Consider the following 23,710-nt stretch of genomic DNA (forward strand, 5'->3'; position numbering starts at 1 on the left):
CTTCTTATTCACTTCGTTTGAAGTACAGTATTTAAAAATGCGTTTGCTGGGGAGGGGGCAGGGGCGTAAATATTCCACCAGTCTGGTTTTTTTTCAGAGCAAAAAAGCGTGTATTGCAGGGTAATGTGATGCAGGCTCTGCACGGTGAAATGTTACCCTCTGCCTTTTGGAGGCAATTGGCACAGACAGTCAGAATGTGCCCTTGATTAGTTCAACAACGTATTTACAGAATAAACTGTACCCAGAGCCAGTGTCATCACAGGACTACCTCTAGACTCAGCTCACTGAGCTGCGCTGCCTTCCTGACTCACTGAGCAAATACTGGGTAACTTGACACTTGAGGGTCTGCTGAGCGCCTGGGTACTCTCATCTGTATCTGCAAGAGTAGTTTCAATCAGGATTCCAGTATCCTGGAGTTACCAGTTCATTCTGCCAGAAGAATAAAAACGCATCCTGCTGTTAAGAAAAGGATACAAGAACAGGGAAATGCACTTCAGCAGAGAGAACTTCGACCTACCAGCACAGAGCAGCTCAACGACGGCTTTGACTGTCCCAGTGTGCTGCTTTGGTCACACCCACGTTTTTCAGTCCTGATCATGCAACATCAAAGTTTACTTCCAAACGTGCTTTTGTGATTACAGATCTGACTGGGAGCGTCCAGATCTGACTTGCTTTCAAAGGAAAGGCTAGTAGCTCCTGTGAGCAGCTTAAATAGCCATTCACAAAATAATGCTGTGATATAGAGTGCTTTGGCTCGAGGAAGGTTATGGTCACAGAAATCACCAGACACTGTACAAAACACCAAACAGATTCTTTCTGCATGGAATAACTTTAGCAAACAGTAAGCCATTGGCCAACAGAAGGTGACGTTCTCCAAATTTGCAACAGCTGCCCATCCTAAATGTTTGCATGTCTGACTTTTACAATTTTTGAGAGAAGCTTCTGACACACAATTGGCAGAAGACGGTCCCCACATCCAAAAGCGCCCAATGCCAGCTTGCAGCAACGGCTGCTCCATTTTAAGCAGAGCACATCAAGCCACCCAGCTGAAAAGCTTGAGTGTGCCTGGACGTCCGTCTCCAGCTGCCATTGGGCAGGCATTCCCAGGGCAGCCAGAGCCACACAAGAACACTTCCCCTGCAGAAGCTCCAGACTCTGCCCAAACAGGTGCCAAATTCACACGGCTCCGGTCACCTGTCCTGAAACACACTAAAATTTTTAACTTACTTTCTTGAAAGCTCAGGCGTGCTGTGAACACACGGAAGGGAAGATCTTCCAACAGTCTTTAGAAATCACAGAGACACAAGCAAATGTTTTTTCTGCAGTATGTTACAAGTTTAATTGTGCAAAAAAAGTCACCAAGACTTCAGCTTTGTTGTGAACTGAACATAATTCCAGTGAGGTACAGGCATGGGAAGAGGTCCTACTGTAATTACAGCAAATACACCATAATCATTGTTTAGACAACCAGGCGGTTCGATAGGCTGATATACTGTTCTCAAGTGATTTACACATTCTGTATTTAACTCCTGCACATCAAGAGAATCAAAGAAATGACACCCAAGAGGAAAGCCAGTAGCACTGCACTAACTCAAAAGAACGTTAAAAAAATTTAGACAAACTCCCCAGTGATGGCCAAGAAGTAGTCTGCGATACTGCAGGTGGGCAGTGTAACTCCCCTTCATCCAACACTGTACATACTGTCTTTCAGCAAAAGAAAAGCCTTTCTTAAGGCCAGTATTTCTTTCAAGCACTGCAAGAAGAAGCATTAACAACCTTTAAAACTGTATTTCAAACTATGAAATACCAATGGTGCTGCATAAGAGATAGATGAGGGGAGGGGGAAACACAAAAAAGTTTCAGAGCTCAGTCCTCTGGCTCCACCACTTAACAAAACAAAAAAACCCATACGGAAAAAAAAGCCCTTGCTGAATCCCCTCACCCTCATTAAAATCCTCCTGCAGTGCCTACATCACTGAGGAAAAAACAGTTTTCAAAGCAGTTCCCCTCCTTACACATCCATGTTTCACCATAACCAGCTTGGACATTTGTAACATCGGTCCATGCAGCTACTTTTTGGTTCTAACAAATCTAGACGCTTCTTGCAAAAGCGTTTCAACATCTTCGTTATCCTTGTCTTCTGAACTTGGTTCCCAGTCAGAGTCTTCGTCGGTAGGTTCGCACTCCTCTTCCTCATCACCTCTAAAGCTGTCACCAAGGTCATACTCATTTGGTTCATCATCATTGGCACCGTCTTTCTCCACAGCCCTTTCTCCTGTAGGGACAACAATGCCATATATTCATGAATAATAAATACAGAACTAAAGAGACCTTGCAGGGGCCATCTAGTTAGCCCCTCTCCTCAACAGGAGAAAGGCTCAACTAAAGCACTCTATCCAATGCTGACAGTTTTGTGTGTGATTTTCAAGACTACTATGAAAAGCTGTACCATCCCTCTCTGACCACTTCTGCAGGGCTTACCGGTCTGATCAATTAAGAAAGTTCTCCCTAGTGGCTTTTCTTCCAGCACTTGGAAAACAGTAATCAGGCCTCTTCTGACAACATCTTCTGATATCAGAAGAAACCAGTATCAGACAACGTCTTCTGACAACTCTCCTTTCCTGAAGCAGTGGCATACACCATTTCCCTGGTCTTCTTCCCGTCACTTCTGTACCTAAACGAGGCATCTTTCTTGGCATTTAGCCCCTAGCTCTTGCTAGACAGCTATTCTGACCCTAAATTTTCTGCCTGCACCCATCCATATTTACTTAGGGCTATTTTATACTCTTGCTCTTTAGAATCTGACATGGCTTTGAATTCCCATTCACTTCCTTCCTGAGCTTCAGGGGAGCAAAGACAATCTCATAGATCACTCGCCTCCTACGCTCTCAACTTGGATCTGTGCTGGGTAGTCTGTGCTTCCTTTCTGCACACAGGTTAAGGAAACAACAAATGCTCAACACTTCTTTCCTGAGCTGGAGGCAGCCTACCCATTTCCCAGTTCAGTCTATTCTATCGCACTGCTGTCTCATCTGCTGCCTATCCATCTTCTGCACAACCTACACGTTGTGATCAAATTGCCTTCTGTCTTCACAGTATGTCACAATACTCTGTACTGGCAGGAATCAAAGACTTGGAAACCTCTATGTATGAGAAATGGATGCTGCTCACAGCATGTTCTTAAACGTTTTTTAGGCAGCTTGTCTTGCAGTCATCCTTTAATTGCTCAAATACATCGGCATATTTAAACCAATTCCCAGAGACAGGGTAATCCTGCTTTTTGAAGAAGCCTTATCTACCTGACTCGGTAGCATCTGGGCAAAGTTGCCGCCCTAGCAGCATTGCCTTCTCCTTTGACTTACCAGTAGCTGTGAACCTTTAACAAGTTGATTTCCACTGCTTTTGGACTTTGCCAGATGTGCACAACCATTGCTCTACCAGCCTATGCTACCTCCTTTTTCCTACATGCCCACAATTCCTAACTAGCCACCGTCTGTTAATATTCTACTCATGTTATGCTGCCCTTAAGTCATACCCCTGAGTAAAGCTCTATTTGTTCCTTTTCCCCCCAGCCTCCGCTTTCTGCATTCTTCTCTCATCTGGAGATAACCTGTCAATGATCTCATACAAGTCATTATCTGTTGAGCAGTTCTTATCATCTTTTATATGAAACTAGAAATGTGCTTTTCTTCTCAGCTACACAACCCAGTCCAAATCAGCCATGTTTATACCAACCTCACGTATGTCTTTGCAGCTTCTTGAAACCTCGGGTCAGAGCTCCAGACACTCAAGCTATGCGTGTGGTGAACAAGCAAGAACACCAGCACCTGATGTAGTCAGATCACATCCTCTGTCAGTTACATTTTTCTGCTAGTGGGAATGTTACTATTCCAGCATTATCTTATGGTCTGATTAACATTTTATACTCTATAGCAGCTCTCACCCTAGGTTTTCAAAAGCATTTACAGTCAAGTCCCTCAAAGGTACACAATTTTATGGGTGAACTGTGCTACAGAGGCACCCAATGACTACCTCGAATAGAGTCAGCCACGTGTGACGCAGCCGATACTACAACTGAGAGATATCCTGTGGGCAGCAATCTATACTGTGCACCACCCAGCAGAAAATCCTGAAAATGTCCAGCTGTCAATTTCAGCTGTAATCCCATATGATGCTTGCTAGTTTGCTGTTTACCAGACTTTAGAGGAAAGTAATCATGCCCATGTTTACCCATAACAGCAGAATTTCTTCTAAGAATCACGGACTATGGTTGTGCAGAAGGAGTTACGTCTCAGAGGGAGACGTTGAAACAAAGATGCTAAATACATTAAGAACAAAACCTCTCTTCTCAGACGAGGCCTGTGAGAACAATAAGCCCAAGACCTGCTTAGCAAAGAAAAGCTGCTCTTAGAGCACTGCAGGTATTTTACAACAGAAATAGGAATTCTGCAAAAAATACTGATGACTTCCATATGTTTCCTACAAATGTACGAGGAGCATACTATGTTTTTCATCCCCATCCACCAATGTCTTTAGATTTCAGCAGCAAATGATGCGCTTCCGTCCAGGTCTTCTCACGCCAGCTCTTTCTGCTATAGTCTAATTCAGCTCCACAGCCCCTGAAGCTGCTCATTAAGCACAATCCTGCCTTTCCCCTGTTCCATATTTATAAAGATGACCTTGAAACATTCTCTGAAAGTATGTCCTTTACGTGGGGAGAAAAAGCTTGCTGACCACCCCTTTCCACAGGGTTGTATCTGGAAGTGACCTGATCAGCTTGCTAGATAACATACAAAGAAGTGTGTAGCAGAATTATGCATAGGCCATAGCCACAGCAGGTCATTTGTCCCAGTAGCAACAAGGTAGTAAGGTCATTCAGCAGTGACAATGTAATGACACCGTAACTCTAGCCTTTCTCCTTTTTTTTTCCTTCGTCTCTTACAGCTATTCCCCCAGTAATTAGCCTTAGACTATTTCGCAGAACACAGAACACATTCTCTATGGGCAACTTGGAATCCATCTCGTAGCAATTACACTAACGATGTTAAAAACTAAACGTGGCAAGTACCATGTAGGTGGCACCCTTCTTCTCTTGGCTGGTGGAGTTTCAGTACACTTGTACGGAAATTAATCCTGCTGTGCTTAACAGTGCAGTTGTGCCAAACAGCACGAAATAAAGGCTGATGGAACCCTGCCTGTGTGATCTTGCATGGCTCGGGACGACCGCCTCAGATGCGAGCTTGCTGAGTGCAACCTTTTACAAGCTTTGACCTCAAGACAACTAAGCAAGCCAGTCAACAAGATAGTGAGGGGAAAAAATAAATTTAAAAAAATCATCAAATACAAACAGAACTTTAACGAGTGAATTACCTTCTTCCCACTGTGCATGGAATATCAATTTTTCCTGGTTCGTTCTTAGGAAGAGGAGTTGAATTTAACAGATTGAGTTTCACTCCCACGTCAAAGTTTTACACGCTTACAAGAGAAGCACTTTTCCATCCATAGCCACACCTGGCTGACCACCTGCCACGAGCTGCACGCGCAGGATCTACCATTCCAGTAAGGAAGGTGTTCTTATGAAAGGCACAGCTACAATTTAAAACCTTCAAGATTAGCTTTAATTAGCTTCAGATATGCACACAGTCCAGCTTGCTTCATTATAAAGTCTTAACCACTCGCTGCACTTACAATGCTGCTAACAATTTTCACCACTCTACAATGCACATTTCTGCAAGGCAGCGGCGATCAAGATGGGGCTCGTACTTGCATCATGGGATGTGGCAAAGCATACAGCTAACAAGTATGCCTCAGAACACGCTAGTGCACAGATACAACCACACCAAGCATTCAGTGGCAGTCAAAGTACACACATACATGATAAGGAAATGGGATGGGAAATACATATCTGAGTGGAAAGCAAGTCACAGAACAGAATGGAGGCCAAACCACTTTGTCTAGAAAACTACAGCTATTTGCACTTCAATTTACTTTCTCTAGAAGGCCTATCTCTCCATTTTGAAGATTTCTTTAGGAAATGTCCAGCCACACCTTGGTGATCTCAAAGACGTCAAGTTAGTTCCCACTTCCACTCGAGAGGCAGCAGCTCCACATCCTCATGCCTTGTTCAGGCCAGTGAATACGGCATATTATCAGACTATCAGACTGCTCTTCAAAGCTCACTTTTAAATTCTTTTAGAAATAACAGGAAGCTTCACATTTGGAAGCCAAACTGAGACAAAAAAAATTCCAGACTAAAGATGCCTGGAAACAGACCTAAAGGATATTTAAAACTAGAGCCCATGCACCTGCAACATGTAAGTTAATATTATTGGCAGCCGCAAAGCAAGCTAGGTGTACTACTGGTGAATGGAGGAGATACTCATACACAGTATTACAGGTTACATTATCAAGAGAGACTACAGCTTGCCTGTGATACTACAAAATGCTCACTGATGCCTAGAAACTAAACTTTGCAGGACACGTGCGTAGTTTACAGTGAATGCCGCCCCCAGCTGAAAGGCATTACCCTTCTTCTACACTTCAGTCCTAACAAGCCTGTAACATCAATACCTCAGAGTAAATATAAGAAAAGCTCATCGCCACATCCACAGGTATCATTTGAAAGTTATTTCGAGGTCAATGCAACGCAGAAGGAATATCTCAATGTTTCAAGAGCCATCAGTCTTCATGGGGTAACCTTAACTAGCTGTGGATGAACTACTGGCTCCTTTCGTCCTATTATGAACCCTCTTTAAGGAAGGAAGAATTGGTTTGGTCACACTCGTCTCTCCTTAAAACATTTGTTTGTTTCGCTGCCCGCTTCCAGGGAAGCACAGGCGTGCTCAGCCAGGACGCCTGGCACAAATCCAATTCAGCACTATTACTTGTGAAAAAGGAAGCAGAGTTTTCCTAAAATGACGACTACCTTCTCCTCGGGTAAGTGTTATCAAGCATCTCCAGCACTACTAAATGCCCAAAACCCAAAGCAGATCAGTTGCATCCCATGATGATGTGCCCATTCATACCATCAGAACATACCATTTTTTGAAGTTCGTTGTCATGTTCGTCTTTCAGTTACTAAAGAAAGAAATGTTATTAGTCAGGTCAGAGTACAACATAGCAATAAGGGTTATTCCTAGGGGTTGCTACAACAGAAGACTGACTTATTAAAAGAAATGCTGCAATGGTTGTGCTGTCTTCACAACTGTAAAAACTACTCTGCTGCCCCCAAAAGACCTTTTTTTTTTTTATTAAATGATTCTTGAAAGATTACTCAGATGAACAACTCTTACAAGTAGGAACCATGCTGCCTGCAGACAAATGTCACCAGTACTGGTTGCGGTTTTTAAAGCAGAAAATTGCAGTATTTCAAAGCATTTAAATATTTTACACCATTGTTTCCATAAATGCAATTTCTCTGTATTAACCATAGAACCATAGAATGGTTTGGGTTGGAAGGGACCTAAAAGGTCATGTAGTTCCACCCCTCCTGCCATGGGCAGGAGTAACGTCATAATCCTGATTTTTTAAAGTAAAATGCATTATCATTACATTTCCATAACTGTTCTGCTCTAAAGCATTGTTCTTTGCATTGGGAATTAAATTGGAAAAAAACCCTCCAAGTCCAGTAATTAAGAAAAAGCACAAAAAAATGCAAAGTATCTCTCTGAATTCTCTAAGAACAGACAAAATGTAAACAGTACATTCCCCTGTGTTTTGCAACAAGTCTAGTTACTGGAACATAGAAAGACTTTTAGAATATAAGCTCAGATTCAGTTTTAATTATATCCTCTCCAAGCCTCAACAGAACATACATGCTATGGGGATGGGAAAAAAAGCTATAGAAAAAATTTACCGCAGTATCCATTTGAAATGTGAAGAAATACTTTAGTGTATTCCCTGTTTTCACTGTAATACTCCAGCTCCAAATGGAGGAAGCAGAATAGAGAGATCTGCTAAGATCACACTACACCATGCTTAATTTTCAAAAAAACCTGTTAAACTCATGAAAATAGCCACTTGCCACATGGCATGTTTCTCATATCCTAAGATACAAAGCATACAAACTACATCAATGGTGTCTGACCCAGACCATCTTGCTTCAGTTGAAAAACATTTAAAAAAGTGAATGTTAAGTGTGCAGCGGCCAAGCAACCTGAACTTCCTTATCAGTGTCAAGGGCAGCACCTCATGCTTAAGAGCAAGGGCGCAGGGCAACACAGAGCAAGCCGCAAATGCAGTGTTACTCACTTAAAGCATTTTATTCCAAGGTTTTGGCATCAATTACTGGGTTTGGGGTTTCTTCAGCTATACTGAACAACTTGGCTTACCTGGAGGTGCACTGTGCTTGTATTCTAGCTTATGCTGTGGATTCTTCCTGCAAAGAAGAAAACAGTACAAGCTTGATTTGCCACCTTGTTCCACGCTTAACAAGAGCTCAGCAAGTTCCCAGAACTCCTTTGTATTTTGTGAATAATTTTAATTTCTTTTTTAAATAAAATTCTGTGACCAGTGCTTTACTGCAGTGTCTCAGCATATCGAATGTAGGGTGGAAAAAAAAAAATAGGGTTCAGTAAGAGTTCCTCTTGTTTCGGCCTTTAATTAAAAAAAAAAAGGCAAAAAAAAAAAGCTGATCAAAACCAAGAGATGAGATAGTTCCCAAAGTTGTAAGATGAGATGCATTTGTTCAGCATAATAAGAAGTGATCCAATTATTTACTCTCACTAGAAACGAAACCAGAACATGAACCTCTGGTGCATAAAGCACAATGCACGCCCAGTGCATCACAAGTCTCAGATACACAGGCAAAGCTTCAATATTCTGCAACATAAAGCTACAAATCAAATAGTTTGGGAAAATTATTGCTTGTCTCAAAGTAGTATCACAGGGAAAGGACATAGAAGGATTGTTAAGAGAGATTATTCATTTCTGCAATATGCTGCTGCAATCCAGAAAGTTCAACATACAAGTGTGTATGTCTTCTATTAAAAAACAGCATCAATGCAATGAAAAAAATAAAATCAAACTTACTCTGGGATCTGCAGTAAATGCTGCCCTCATTCAGGCTGTGATCCAGGTCACAACACGCTGATTTATCCCCCTCCACACGCCCCCACCCCCCAAGCAGTTATCCAATGCTGTTCTAATATTTTAACTCGGTCCCACTTACATCGTGCTAATCTGTTGTGTTAGTGCATTAGAGGCTTTTCTCAAGGCTGCACGTTAAAATAGTTTCAGCTCAATTTACTGTTTTGCAGAAAATAAAAAAAAAAAATATCCAACTTTGGAAGAAAACTGGATCAGTTGTCATAATTTTTGCTTCTGAAAAGAATGAAAGCCCACTATTTAAGAATAACATACCACGTGACATTGCTTGAAACACAACATTAATTTCTGTAACTGCAGAATTTTGGGGATATTTTACAAAACACCCTTGCTGTGAAGACCGCCTTGTAAAACTAGTTATTTATTTGTTTTCTTATTCTTCAAAACCAGCATACTCTTCAGTAGAAATACCTTATTTTCATGTCAAATAACGTGACAAATTCACATACTTCAAGTTGATTTACAGTTTTATGGCTACCGCTGTCCCAAAGCACATGACATGTGCATTAGAAGGGATAGTTATCTGAATAAAAACATGCAAGTACACCTTTTTTTAAATACACTGTACTGAAACAAAAACAGTTGCCTAATTCAGTGTTTTGCAAGTACTGTCAGCATCAGAGCATTTGATCCCAACTCAAGGCATAGCACTTAGATAATTCAATTAGGTATTCAAGTAGTAGCCAGCAGATAAAGACAACAAAAATAACATGAAAACCCTTCAAATGACACCTGTTGCTTCTACCCCCAAAAGAATGAAATGCAGATTAAGAAAAGATCAACTAATGCAGCACAGGAGTTGTCTTACCTGCAAGGGGAGACAGTTTTAGTTCCGCTGTACTCCTGGAAAGCATGTCGGCAATTTCATGACCGGTATAAACCCAGATTCCTGCTCCCTGAGATGAGAAATTCATCTCACAGATGTTTTTCATATGAGAAATACTTCTGTGTTAGCTGAAAGTAAGATGGCTTTTTCCTAAAAGCTACCCTCATTTTCTTACATTTTGTGAAGAACACGCTCTTTAGGATCATCACACTTCCCAGGAGAGAGAGAAAATGTTTTTGCTCAAGCACAATCTTGAACAGCAGCTGTTCGTTTCAGTATGCCCCCACAGAAGGGCTGTTGCCTCAAAATATATCCCTTTGTCCATTGCACCAATTACAAAGCAGTCATGAAATAAAAGTGTAAATTTTTACATTACAAATAAATAAAAGTGTAAAACCTAGATGTTGAGAAACACATGGAACAAAAGGATCTTTTGAATCAACAGTGGTTAAAAGAAGCAGCAGTCTGCCATGAACTGCATTTTCTTGCTGGTACCTAAATTATGCTTGCTTACACATCAAATACGGATTAAAACAGAGTGTTTGTACAAAACCTCAACAAATACTTTATCAATATCTAAACTAAAAGTTACATATCAGGAACAAAGCGTAACAATAAATTATTGTTTCTATACAAGAAGAACAGTTTACTACATGTTGAAAAGTGAAAAAGGTTTGATTTTTGGGCCGCTGAATAGGTTTCAAAAGTCAAGTCTTCAGGTTCACCGGCTGAAATCACAAAAAAAATGTTGCACAGACTTGGGTGCTTTAAAGGTAGAAGTCTGTCCACAGCAGATTTTGGAAGGCCACAGTCGAGGTTTAACATCACTATCCTATAGCCATTTTGCAACTCCAGGGGAGAACATTCTTAACCCGTAAAACAAGCAAAGCCATTTTGCACAGTGCTTCTTACCTGTAACAAGCCGTTCCATACGGACATTCAGGCCGGTTATCTTTGTTATCCTGAGTTACGATCTCGGTTTCATGATAGTCATCATCGTGAGGGTGACTGAACTGCTGAAAGTGAAGGGGATTCTTCCTGCAAAAGACAAAGATAGATCAAGAACCGACTATTCCATTTTTACGCAAGAAGTGGAGACAAGAAAGGTGTTACTGAATCAGTGACAACTCATTTTTCTGTGGTTACAGAAAGAGCAGCTTTTAACGTTTAACTTTATGCAGAATCTAAGACCTGCTTTCAGGGTAAGAGAAGAAAAGTTTTGTCTCAGCACATGCCGCAAGAGGTTAAAACACAAATTCTCCTATTTGCCACCAGCTCCAAGTTTCAGACCTCCAACACATACACAATCTCCTGATGTAGTCATATAGCACGAATCTCACTGAGCAGCTGGCTCCGTTAGGACTCCCTCTGGAGCTGTGCAAGTGCCACACAAACCTCTCGCAAAGTCTCAGCTCAAGCCGCAAGGATCACCCCTGGCAGCCGAGCAACTGCAGCACTGGAGACTTCCCACGCTCTCCGGTGATCGCCTGTGAGCTTTAGGCAATACGTCTCAATCATTCTGTTCCGTGTGAAAGTTACTTCTCACTTGAATACTTCAAATGCCAGCGTATTATTCCAGAGGGATGAAGTACTGAGGCCTGAGCAACAGGCCCCGAGCCAAAGCTGACCTCTAGACAAACCCGCCAACCAAACATTAAATATATTTAGTATCCAAACATCAGCGAAATATGCACGGTCATTAACTATGTATGACCATTAGCGAAAGACAGATAAAATATAATCATTAGTGAAGATACCGTGTGTCCTGCCTTGCTTAGAGGCAGGTGGTCAAGGCCATGAAACCAGGTATTTTCTGTGGTTAAAATCCAGCAGATACAGGAATCTCCCTCGGGTCCTCCCTGAGCCCTGGCCAGGCTTTGGTGGGATCTGACAGGAGAGTGAAACCAGATGTCTCTGCATTTGAAGTTATGTGAACTTGTTTATTCCCTAGTATAAAAGCCGGAGCCTCTCGCAGTGACATTGGAGACCTCACCTACCAGATGCCCTGCGTAGGACTTCCCAGCTGCCGGGACAGGCTCTCCAGATCCTTGCTGCAACAAGATCCCCAGCGACTGCGGATCTGGGTGATGGTAATGTATTAGGGCAACTGGTGATGTATCTGTCTTAATCACTACAGCTAACGGTGAATAGTAATGATCGGGTGCATTGCCTTGCTTATCTCTTTCACCGCTTGAATCAGGGTATCGTAGGCTAACCCTTTTGTACGTGCATATGCCTTATTTTCGGCATTAATTTGAAACAAACAGTAAAGCAAGGTTATTTTGTGTATTGGTGTCTGTGTGCCATCTACCGACCCTGTCAATTGGCAAAACACGGAGCAGTCTACTGGACATGACACCGATGGTGCTCTCAGGTTTGCCTTGGCTACCGTGGCATTTTATTTGAAATACCAAATCACAACGACGACATGAAGTTGTACCGTAAGACACAGCTCGGAGCCACACCAACGTCAGTGATGAGAGCGCATTACCAGCATCCATGACTTCGTGCTCTACAACACTTAGTCGAATCCAAGGTGAGCAAGCAGCGAATACACATATATGCAGCATTCAAAGGCCTTTTCTACTGCTTCTAGGCAACAGGCTTGCGTGCACACCGTACAAGACACGGCAACTATAAACAACATCACTTAGTGAAGATTTTCTGTAAAGCGATGCTAAAAAGAACACAGAAAAACACATCATGACTTCAGGAGAAATTCAGGTGACAGATCAAAAGACACTACATAAAAATTATGTCACAGCGTGAACATACTGTACTAAAAGCAAATCTACTTTTCCCCAATGATTTCTTTTAGAGACACTTTTTCTCAAGCGTATTTAAAAGCAAGAAATGGGAGATGCTTTAAGAAATGATTTTCCAAAAGATATCCGCAAAAGACTTCTGTGATTTACCACATCAATGCCCAGAACACATAATCTTCAACATGTTTGTGCAAATTATAAACGTTACCTGCTTGCCTCAAGCAAGAGGAACAACTTTAAACTAGAGCGAGTACTGCTTTAATTTGTACTTGTTACTGCTGCACTGAGAAACTCAAAGCCAGAACCATGTATGTAGCTCGCCACATACACAACAGCTCCCTCACTGACCACAGGCACTCCTTCCTTTAAATTCACAACCGGCTCTTTGGAACTTTCTGCGGAACAGACAGTATTAATTTCAGCATTTCAACTAACAACATAAGAAAAAAGCTTTTGTTACAGCTTTGGCAAAATGACTACTTGAGTGCTGTGAGCTCTACTAACCATTCAGGCACCAAAAAAAAGACTAGATATTTAGTATTAATACTTTACATCTCCATTTGCCTGGTACCTTTCATTCAGGAAGCTCAGCAAGCAAGCTACAGATAAACTCTTCCATGAGCTACTTATCAGAGATCCAGTGTGCCTCAGATCTACTTACACAGCTGACAGACGCCTCATCCTGGTCTTTTCTGTTAATTTCTGCAGACTGTAGGGTAAGTCAATACTGTTTCACTAGATATCACTGCAAAGTGGCATCTAGCAGTCTTTTATTCCACAAGTTCTCAGGAAACATCACCAAATTCAGGCTGGCTGCCTACTTCCTTTGCCATTCAAAAATAAATGGGATGAAACCAAGTAATTTTAGAGACCGCTTGCTTTGTTTTCTAAATGCACAGAGCTAACTTGCTAGCAATACTAGCTAGAATTTTAATTCGGTCATTTGAAACACAATTCATCTTCTCAAAGGGATACAGAAGCAGCTAATGCTCTGTGAAATCAGTTTAATACTTATTCCTACAATAAGATCCTAGTCACCAAGGAAAGAAGGCCTAACAGCTGTCAATTAGCTAACCTATTCTGTTTTAGGTGACAGCCAGTTCCTTTCAAAAATTTACTTCAAAAGCTATTTGGCCAATACCAAACAGCCCTTATTGCAGGAGAGAAAAAAAAAAAAAGGAGAGAGGAGAGAAAAGAAAGAGAGAGGAGAGGAAAGAGAGAAAAGAGTATAGGAGGAAGCAGTAAGAAAAAGGAAAGGGTCTCGATGTATGCTTCCTATCACTGGGCTTCAGGATTTTTTGGGCCAGTGGATGATGCTCCTCAAATTATACTTTACCTGTGAAGCACCTTAAACATGTCCTACTTCAGATGCTCAGGACTAGAAAAAAAAATAATCATAGTTTATCCTACCTTGATGTGGATAATTTATACTCACTCCACTTCTATATGTTGTGCAACAATATCCAGCAAAATGAAAAGAAGCAGAGAAGTGCATAGCTTCTATTAAGCAAATATTATCCCTTCTTGCAAAAATCTTCTTCCTTTTATTAGGACTTTGGCTTGTTTGAGGGTTGTTTGGGTTTTTTTGAATACAAGAAATCACAGTTGTAAGAGCGCACCATCTTTCATGCTGGAAGTTGCACTCCAAAGTTATTTAGTTTTACAACAAAACCTCGCTGCATAGGAATATGGTATTAGTATGATCAAAAGAAAATCATTAAGCTTTACTTGCACAAAAATTAACCAATGAAAAGCCTATTTTAAGAATAAAGTTTTAGGAGACCCGCCTTCTCATAAACATATACAGAAGCTCTGAATTGGTGTCCCTGCGCTTTGCGTTGCAGAAAATTACACAAATAATTACACAAGTAAAACTTAGAAAGTTCTTCAGAATCGACGCAGTCATCTCAAGCAGAAGCTGAGTGTCGCTCAGTGAAATATTCAAGACAGTTTTCATCGATGCAGCTCCCAAAAGCATCTTAAAAGCTTCTTCTAAAGCAAATTTAAGTGGTAAGGTCAGAATCCCTGGCTCTTCATAATCACATGCAGGAGACTCCTGCCATCCCAAGGGCTTATTTTCTCAGCCTACTAAAGAAACTGGTAGTGAAAATATAATGAATTACCCGCACTAGCTGTAAAGCCATGGAATTCAAGTCTGAAGTTACAAACACCTTACACACACCTGCGGTGTAAGTTCTAAATTGTAAGTCTTATTAGAAGACAGGTCTCAAAAAAAGACAGATGCAAGTCTGTAGCTGCCAGATGTACAAGCTGAAGGTGAAATGAAAAATACTGATTTTCATAAACAAGCAAACAAAGACCAAAGTATTTCTAAGAATGCCCACACAAATCCAAAGGTTGGTTGAGCGTGCCCTGCTTTGACAGTTCCAGGAAAGGTTCACACACACCCAGTCAGCACAGAACAGTATCACCGGCTAGCAAAAGGACAGAACCCTGGACCAAAATTGTGAATGACAGTTTCAGAGAGGAGAGTTCAGCTGTATCACACCGCTACTATGCGGCCCTTGAAATCGGGGGGTGGGTTCGGATTGGGTTTTATTTTTAATTCCCTATTCTTCTAACTTGGGAAAAACAAGCAGCAGACAAGAAAATGAACCAAAGACAGTATTCAAAGGGTCAGCTCCTTGACAACAAATATAGTCAGACATAACATACACAGAGCACGTTGCCTCCTAGTGGTAACAGCAGTTTCTTTCGATTTGGTAAAAGCTTCAGACTACCACAGAAAGAGAATCTCACACTGAGGAGGACCACAAGAAGAATCATCTCTGGAGCGAGAGCTGTGAATCAAGCTGGATTCTTTCAAAAGCAGTGGTTTCCAATTCATAAACGAAGAAACTGAGCTATGGGTTACAAAGTTATTTCCTAAATGTTTCAGCTATGTGTTGTGTAAGAGACGTCTAATAAAATCAACTAAACTAACATTTCATCTTTTCAGCTTGTGCCGTTCTGCCAGGCACCTACCAAAGGTGCCTGTCATATCCAGAAGGCAAGTGTCTCTCAACAGCAGTTCACAAAATAAAGACTAGAAAACTGAAGAGCATTTAGTTATCGGATAAATGACATTTGATGACTATGCAACCTCACCTAGAAAGAACACTTTAAGGAAATGGCTTGGTTACCAAAGCAGTCCTCATTTGAGATGTTGACTCCTACAGCACCTTGCGTCAGAAGACACCTTTCATAAGGTGAATGGAAGGAGACGAAAACCAACTACTCATTGTACTGAAAAGAGCACTCAAAGCAGCTTCTCTTCCTCAGCAACTCTACAAACCAGGTTTTGCTCAAGGAAAACACCACACCATGAAAAACTGAATACGCTACCCATGTGTTCCTTCAAAGCGTCCACTCACATCACACATGCGTACATTTCTGTCAAAAACAGGGGTAACTGCAATGGCTTGCTTTACTCCACCACAGCCATCTCATCGATGCAGAATGACTCCTTAGTATTTGCTTTTAATGCAAGCCCACCAAGACAGACTACAAAGCACCTTGCTTTGCTGCAAACCAGCAGGTTTCGTCTCATGACAGTTCCTGAAGATCAGAACCGATGGGTTTGATACTTCCTATTTACAAATTTCTCCAACAAAGTAAGATTTTGTTATGTGCTATTTCAGAGCATTCTTTTTTCTTATAAAGCAACGCTTCCCAAAAGAGCTGCCGCCAAATGTTTTAGAATAAAGACCCAAGAAGAAATGTGCACGTGCAGACTCCTATTCCACATTACCTGTAACTAAAACTTGCCTTCCAAAACATTAGGAACCCTTCAGCATGTCAGAGCATTACACCAGCTTAACCCCCACACAGGGGAAAACTTGTCTGAGCAAAAAGAAAAGGAGCTGGAGCAAACTAAAGGCTGCATTTGGACTACCGGATCAGCTTGACTGCCTAATAAAACATGTTTCCCTCATAATCATTAAGGGCAAAAATTGAGATGCGTGAAAGTATGCTACGTGTAAACTTGAAGTCTGTAGCGTTCATTAATGCGACAGCTTTACGCTTTTGATATACCGTTACCTGCAGCAATAGGCACGCCAAATACATACAAGAACCCCTTTACTTGTCCTGGCTTCTTTTCTGAGCAACCTCAGGTTTTACTATCGCTCAAGCCGCTTGGGGGAAGAGGAAAAAAATACAAAAGCAATAACAGTAATAATAATTTTTAAAAAAATAATCACAGGCCCCCCTGCTTCCTGGATTAGCCTTATCTTTTGTGCTTACAATGTACATGGATTTATCTGGAGCTCAAAACCTTCTCCAAAATGCAGTTTGCAGGTCACTGGTCACTTCCTAGCCTCAGGAACACCTCTAGATTCCTATCTTCCATTCAATACATTAACACACCACACTACAGACCTTGCCTGGGCAGAAAGAACGAGCAGGAGACCAGGCACGCAGCACTGGAGATTTTGAACTTTGCTGCAACCTTTGTAGCGCACAAAACATCTGTATGACAGATCCTTCACCGTGAATCGAGAGGATATGAGTAGCAGAAAAAAAAAAATAATATATTGTCCCTCAATTGAAGTATCACCAAAGACACTGACCAGGTAAGGGTACTGACCAGAGAAGGGTTAACAGGGAGTTTATAAGTGTGACTTGTTCGGGTTTTAAGGGGGGTCCGAACGCTTTAAAAAAAACCCAAAAGTGCAGACTGGCCAAGTTATAACAAAAGTAGTTCTTCATTATTTAGGGATAACAAATAGTAAGTATTTTAAATATTCAGATCACAAAGCATGCAATAACTTCATCTTTCATAAAAGTTTCAGCTGCTAATAAAATAAGCCCACAGGGTCTATGTTGGGCATTTCAATCATTTACATCTCTTCTCCCTGCTGGTACATGTACTCTACACACAGCGGGGTTTCTTTCTTTTCTTTTTAAAGTGGACCTTTGTTTCTTATTTCCTACGACACTGCACTGTTCAATTTGCTCAAGTAAATCATCCCTTGTTTAGGCTATACTGGCAGTTAGCAAGACATCCTGGCTCCTCCTTTTAGACTTTTAGAATTCTTGTTACGCCACTGGTTTCTCATCAGTCCCCCCCGTTTACCAAAAGATCTTTTTCAAATCAAAGCTTGTAACCGCTTTACTGTTTACTCTTCTGTAGCTAAGACAGTACTTCTTAATAACAAGCTAGCTTAAGCTAGTTTTATTTTTGCTTTACCTGTAACAGCCTGTTCCATACATGCAAGGTGTCCTCTTACGCTTGTTGTGTTTGGAGCTTTCTGAAGTATCTGCACTTCTGGTTGAATCAGAAATCTCAGTCTTGTAATCCAGATTTGCATCAGGCTCAAGAATCCCTTCCTGGGCACCAAAAGATTGGGAAGTCCTGCCCCAGTGAGCTTGTTGGCTTGTAGAACCAGTAATCTGCTCTTTCTTTTCTGTGTCCTCAATTCTATTTTCTTTACTGGAGATCTGACCTACTCTTTTAGACAATTTACTATGCAGCTGCCTATCTTTTTTTTCCAGAGAACTTCCAGGGGTTTTTGTTCCGGTCTTGCCATTTCCTTCCATGTTTCTCATGGCATTCTCAAGAGGAAATCCAGATGCATTCTGTGGAACAAGGTTACATTTTGAAGGACCTGAAAATGTACACGCTTCAGAATTAAAAGCTTTAAGGTCAACTCCGCCTCATCAGTCCTGTTTTCAAAGGGAGAGAATCATAGAAGAGCCCAGGTTGGAAAGGACCTCAAAAGATCATCTGGGCCAGCCTTTAAAATCTTCTACCCCACTTTCCAAACTCAAGTTAGCTGCTAAATACACCTGCTGAATGAAAGGCTCAAGTTCAGAACACACACGCACTTTAAAGGAAAACTTATTCTAGAGCTCCCGTCCTCAGCTTCAGTTCCCTCACGACACGGTCAGGCTCCTCTCTCACCACCTCGTTTGTGAATAGTCCAAGGACTTCAGTTTACACTAACTTTCGATTAGAAGTACTGCTCCTGAAAAATGAATGCGGATTATACATGTGACGATGCAGTAGCCTCTATAAGAACGTACCCTCCTATACAATAATCAATTTCAATCCTTTAAATAGCAAGCTAGATGGAAGATATCTATTTATCTATATGCAGGAGATACAGGGAATTCATGACACACACCTTGAGCTTAATCCCACCCCAATAAATCTTAAACGCTTCAGCTTGTGACTCTAAATCATACAAGAGTTTGTCAGTAGACACCATTAAGTAAAAATTTCCCTTTTGACAAATCCTGCATTTTAAAGTTTGGAACACACGTCCGCTGAAAATAAGAGATGTGTGCTTTAGAAAAAGGATACGAGATACGTAACCAAGACAAGAGCACTGTCCCAACAACTGAGACGTCACCCAGAAGCAGACCCGTATCGAAGGCTGAACTACTTTGGTACATTACCAAACTATTCAAAAGCTTCTGCTCTCTACAGTTTGTGATCTAAGTTCCTCCTCCAGGAGATGTATACTTAGTTTACATGGATGTGTTTGGCAGAGCTGGAAAATCAGGTGGCAGTTACCTATTTGATTTTGTTCCTTTCAATGCAAGCCTCATAAACTGTTAACCAAAACCGCTGCTCAAATGTAATTGCCTCGGGTGTGATTAAGAAAGGGCAAAGTCAGAATTAGTATCAAATGATCCAGACAGCAGCATATTTAGTAAGTCGGCTTGGAGACAAAGGTGACTTTTTTTATTAAGACTCCCAAATTAAGGCTCAGTAAACAACTGCCGCTTAGGAAATAACCCTTCATTTGCAAAGCAGAACTAAATGACTCTAATTTGCCACTTCCACTTGTGACTTCTCTGCTACATACTTCATACTGCGTATTACATGCCTGTATTGTATGTAATGAGACTAAACACTTCCACGGGCATGATGATGACGACTAGTTAAAAAACAGGTCGTAATCAAAGAAAACCAAAGACAACAGCGCTATTGGCACTCGTTATGACACACGTGTGACCTCTCTGCCACCTGGTGGCTGCTGGCACTTAAAAGAACTAAGAATCTTTTCAGTTCCTACCCTACAGGACATTTTCTCAGTTGCCTTAATTATGACAGCAGCAGCGTGATTCTGGTTTTGATATCAAAATGCCAGTCTTTTAGAGCTCTCTAAGATTATTACTTGTGCTTGAACTAACCTACTATTTTGTCTGCAAAGTTCTGAAGGCAAGTACACTGTGCTTCAGATAAGAAATATTTCTAGAATGATCAGGAGAAAAGAAGTAAGGCTTCACAGAAGCTCACAAGTCAGAACACTTCTTCAGATAAAAAGAGCCACTACTTTATATCCCAACTATCCCGAAGGGTACGCTCGCCATGAGTAACGCGTTTCAGCTAACCTTAAGATTTAATTAAAAAACAAAACCCTAAGAGTTTTCAGTGTCAAAATCCACAAAGCATTATCAAGTAACGGGATTGTAAGTGTTTTATAGATCCTGGAACAGATCCAGGCAATTCTAATGCTAGAGATTAGAAACACCTCCCCCAGGCTGTTCACTTACAGGAAAAGTCAGTGAAAGCCTCAGTTTGCTCTCACCAAAACACTGTTTCACTTTGATAACGATCCTCCTCTTTTCATTACTAGCAGCATTTCACTGCCTATAAACGCAGCTGTAATTTGGGGACACACAGAGACTGACCAGCTGAAGCGTCTGTTCGCTTATTGCCACAGAGCATTTTGGATTTCAGATTACTTTTTCTTGTCTGTCCTTCTTTTTTGACTCAGATTTTGAGATCGTGGCACAAGCACACTCCATGCTACCTTTCTTCAAAGCGCAGCAGTTGCTACGCCATGTACCATCGTTCCCTGACCATAAAACTTTACCGAGAACGGCACGAGTTTGGGCAAAGTCCAGTACCACATTACATCAGTGTCATACCATCACCTATCCCTAAAAGGTTCTCGGAGAAAGAAACCACACACCAAGCCACTCCTAGGACCAGTACTTTGGCCCATGTCTACCAGCCTCTTGCTGTAAAGCTGAAAAGTCTGGTATTCCTGTGGAACTTTGGGAGCCAAAGTTCCAGACCCCAAGGAAGAAGTGCAAAAAACCTACTCTCATGAAGGCTTCCACCGTCCTCGCTATAGAGCTCTCCAATGGACTGGCATTTCAAAACAACTGCTGAACAACAAATTACAAGCAGAACACACGTAGACCCAGCCTTCAACACCACACTGTGAGCTACATTCTCAGTTTTTGAAATACCACGGTTCTTCCCTGAGCCAAAACATTACCTGAGATGAAGGGACAGGCATGGAAAGACAGCTCCTTTTCCCTTCATCTTGCTCTTCACCTTCAAAATCCTCTGCAGTTTCTTCAGAAGCTGATCTCTTTTTCTGCTGCACATTTACTTCTGGTTTTAATGACGCCGTATTACTTTTTCCTCCTCTCCCTTGGCCTTTTTTCATTCTACTACCTTAAAAGAAAAACAAAAGGGTTCTTTTGGAATGCAACTTTTTACAGTGAAATCCTGACCACATTAGAAATCTAAATCTGCGCTGAAGCAGAACATTGGGCAAAAAGCACGAGAAGTAGCAGCGCTGGGCATGTGCTGTTTCAACCACACATTTTTCATTCCCTGCTTACAGGAATAAAAAGCATATTTTAGAATGAAACAGATGCTTGAGGGGCAAATTTGCAGGAAAACAATAAATATGTGGCAAAGGATATTCGGGATTGACTGTCTCAGTGCCACTGACAAGTTCATTTCCACAATAGGAGCGGATCAGTAAACTACACGGTCCAAGGACAACTTTTACCACACATCTTTTGTGTTAGTATCACCTCAGATAACCACTTTATGCACACAAACATCAATTAGGACACGGCAAAATCAGGGTATGCCCACCTGCCTAGTCACCCACATCACAGCCCATTATTTCATCGGCCAGTAACCAACAGAAAGACAGCGAACGTTGTGCCTCCCGTTGGAAAGCTTCACAGCTCAGAAAACCGCAAGATCTCTGTCCTGAAGGGCTATTGCTGGATATACAGCTGGGAGACAGCCAGGGCCAGACAGCTCCATCTGCTGCAAAACGCATGCAGAAGGAAAATACTTGATGCCATTTTGCAAGACTTCAAAAACTCTCCCCCTTCAAAAAATAGCCATGTGCCAGAGTCATGTTTACAAAGCAAGGAACGGTTCAAATTTTAATGTTTGACTTCAAAATCACAAATCACTGTTACCTTCCCAGTAAGAAGACAGACAGGGGGAGAAGAAAAACAAAAAAGGGGCAGCCTCTTAGTTTTACTCTCTACCTTTCTACCTTCCCACCCAATATCACCTTAGCAAGATGCAAACCGTTCCACAGTTTTAAGGAAATATTTTAGATTTGCAGAAGAGATCGGTTGTTTTATTAAAGCAGCCCATCCTAAACTAGAATCATTCCCTCACATAGGGATTTTTTAAACAGCTCCAGCAGTGTTCATACATATCCCTAGCTCCCCCAAGGTCAGGCCTTCAACAGCACACAGGTGTCCCTGGCCCACACAGCTTCAAATCTCTACAGCTACCTGACCAAAGCGTTCAGCCTTTGAAACAAGCGTTAGATACACATACATATCAAAAAGTACAGTACTTGCGGAGACAAAACAAACGAAACCCCTCACCCTACACACATACACCCCCTCCAAAGGCAAGAAAGCAATCACGCTAGCGCAGGACCAAAGACAGTCAGCAGAGGTCCTCTGGTACCTGCAATTTTTATATCCGAGGGAATAAGCCAGCAGGGAACAGTCTAGAGTTTGAAAGGGGAAGTAAGGGGGGGAAAACTTTTGTAAGTTCCTGGTACTTTTGTAAGTTCCATCCAAAATGGAACTATTAGGCATGCATTCATATTTTTGTAAGGGAATGAAAATTTTGGATTTTGTTTTTCTAAAACCAGGGAAATATGCACTTGACAAGTAATTTAATTAAGTCAAGTACACAAGGTGAGTTTCTGGTGATACAGAGTGAGGCTCTAACAGTTAAAACAGAGACCTTTATATGCAAGTGCTTTTTGTCTCTGGTTTTTTAAACAAGCATTAGGAATATGGAAGTTAAGGGGGGGAAAAATTTTGACTCACATTCTGAACTGCCTACCAAATGAAACTATTGAAAATAGTTTCACTTTCAAATGAAAATTTGAAAAAAATGCTGCTGTCTGGATCATTTGATACTAATTCTGACTTTGCCCTTTCTTAATCACACCCGAGGCAATTACATTTGAGCAGCGGTTTTGGTTAACAGTTTATGAGGCTTGCATTGAAAGGAACAAAATCAAATAGGTAACTGCCACCTGATTTTCCAGCTCTGCCAAACACATCCATGTAAACTGATCAGAAAGAGCTCTGTCACACCCAGGACTGATGACAAAGGAGGCAGAAGTCAGTCTCTGTTGGCTGCCAGGCACGGAGCACGGGAAGAGAAGGAACAAATTAATACTTTCTATCACCACCATTACAATTACAGTTATATCAAAGCACATAAATATATATTGGTGTGCAAACGTACTACACTGCAAACCTACCTCCTTCCCTTAGAGGCTCAGAAATCCTCTGAACCAGGGGGTCTCTTTCCAGCATCCAAGATGGAAGCACTCTCTTTCTTTGAATAGATTTTGATGGTTTGCTTTCATTATCGCCAGAAAGAGGAACCTGAAAAAACATTTACTCTTTAGTACCTTTTCCCAGTTACAAAAGAGGGGAGGAAGAAATAGATCACAAGTTTGTACCAGTTATGCCCTTCAAATGCAGCCTGGACAACTACCTACTTTTTGGATGGTGTCCATTGCCTGAAATTATTTTTTCCCCCCACACTTCCCCCTCGCTCAGAAAAAACAACATCTATAGAAACCTTCATGCAGTAAAAAAACCTCTTTAGACCTTTGGAGGAAATATCTGAAAGGCTACAAACTTCAAGTTTCATAGAAGAGCCTTACCAGCACCTTGCTATAGAGTTTCCACATGTAGAGGTAAAGACAAACAGCAGGTTTAACAAACAAACACCTATTTGTCAAAAAAAAAATTC

General features: G+C 41.4%; 1 protein-coding gene across 1 annotated transcript; it reads right to left on the reverse strand.

Annotated features, from left to right (window-relative positions):
• Positions 1 to 1,360: 1,360 nt before the first annotated feature.
• On the reverse strand, positions 1,361 to 23,349 carry LOC121081785 (aprataxin and PNK-like factor). The gene is given in 7 exon segments (XM_040581012.1): positions 1,361 to 2,275; positions 7,039 to 7,077; positions 8,331 to 8,377; positions 10,844 to 10,969; positions 17,888 to 18,276; positions 20,937 to 21,118; positions 23,211 to 23,349. Coding segments are annotated over 7 exon segments (1,128 nt in total). The 3' UTR covers positions 1,361 to 2,069.
• Positions 23,350 to 23,710: the final 361 nt, after the last annotated feature.

Source organism: Falco naumanni, assembly GCF_017639655.2.
Source record: "Falco naumanni isolate bFalNau1 chromosome 6 unlocalized genomic scaffold, bFalNau1.pat SUPER_6_unloc_4, whole genome shotgun sequence".
NCBI lineage: Eukaryota > Metazoa > Chordata > Aves > Falconiformes > Falconidae > Falco > Falco naumanni.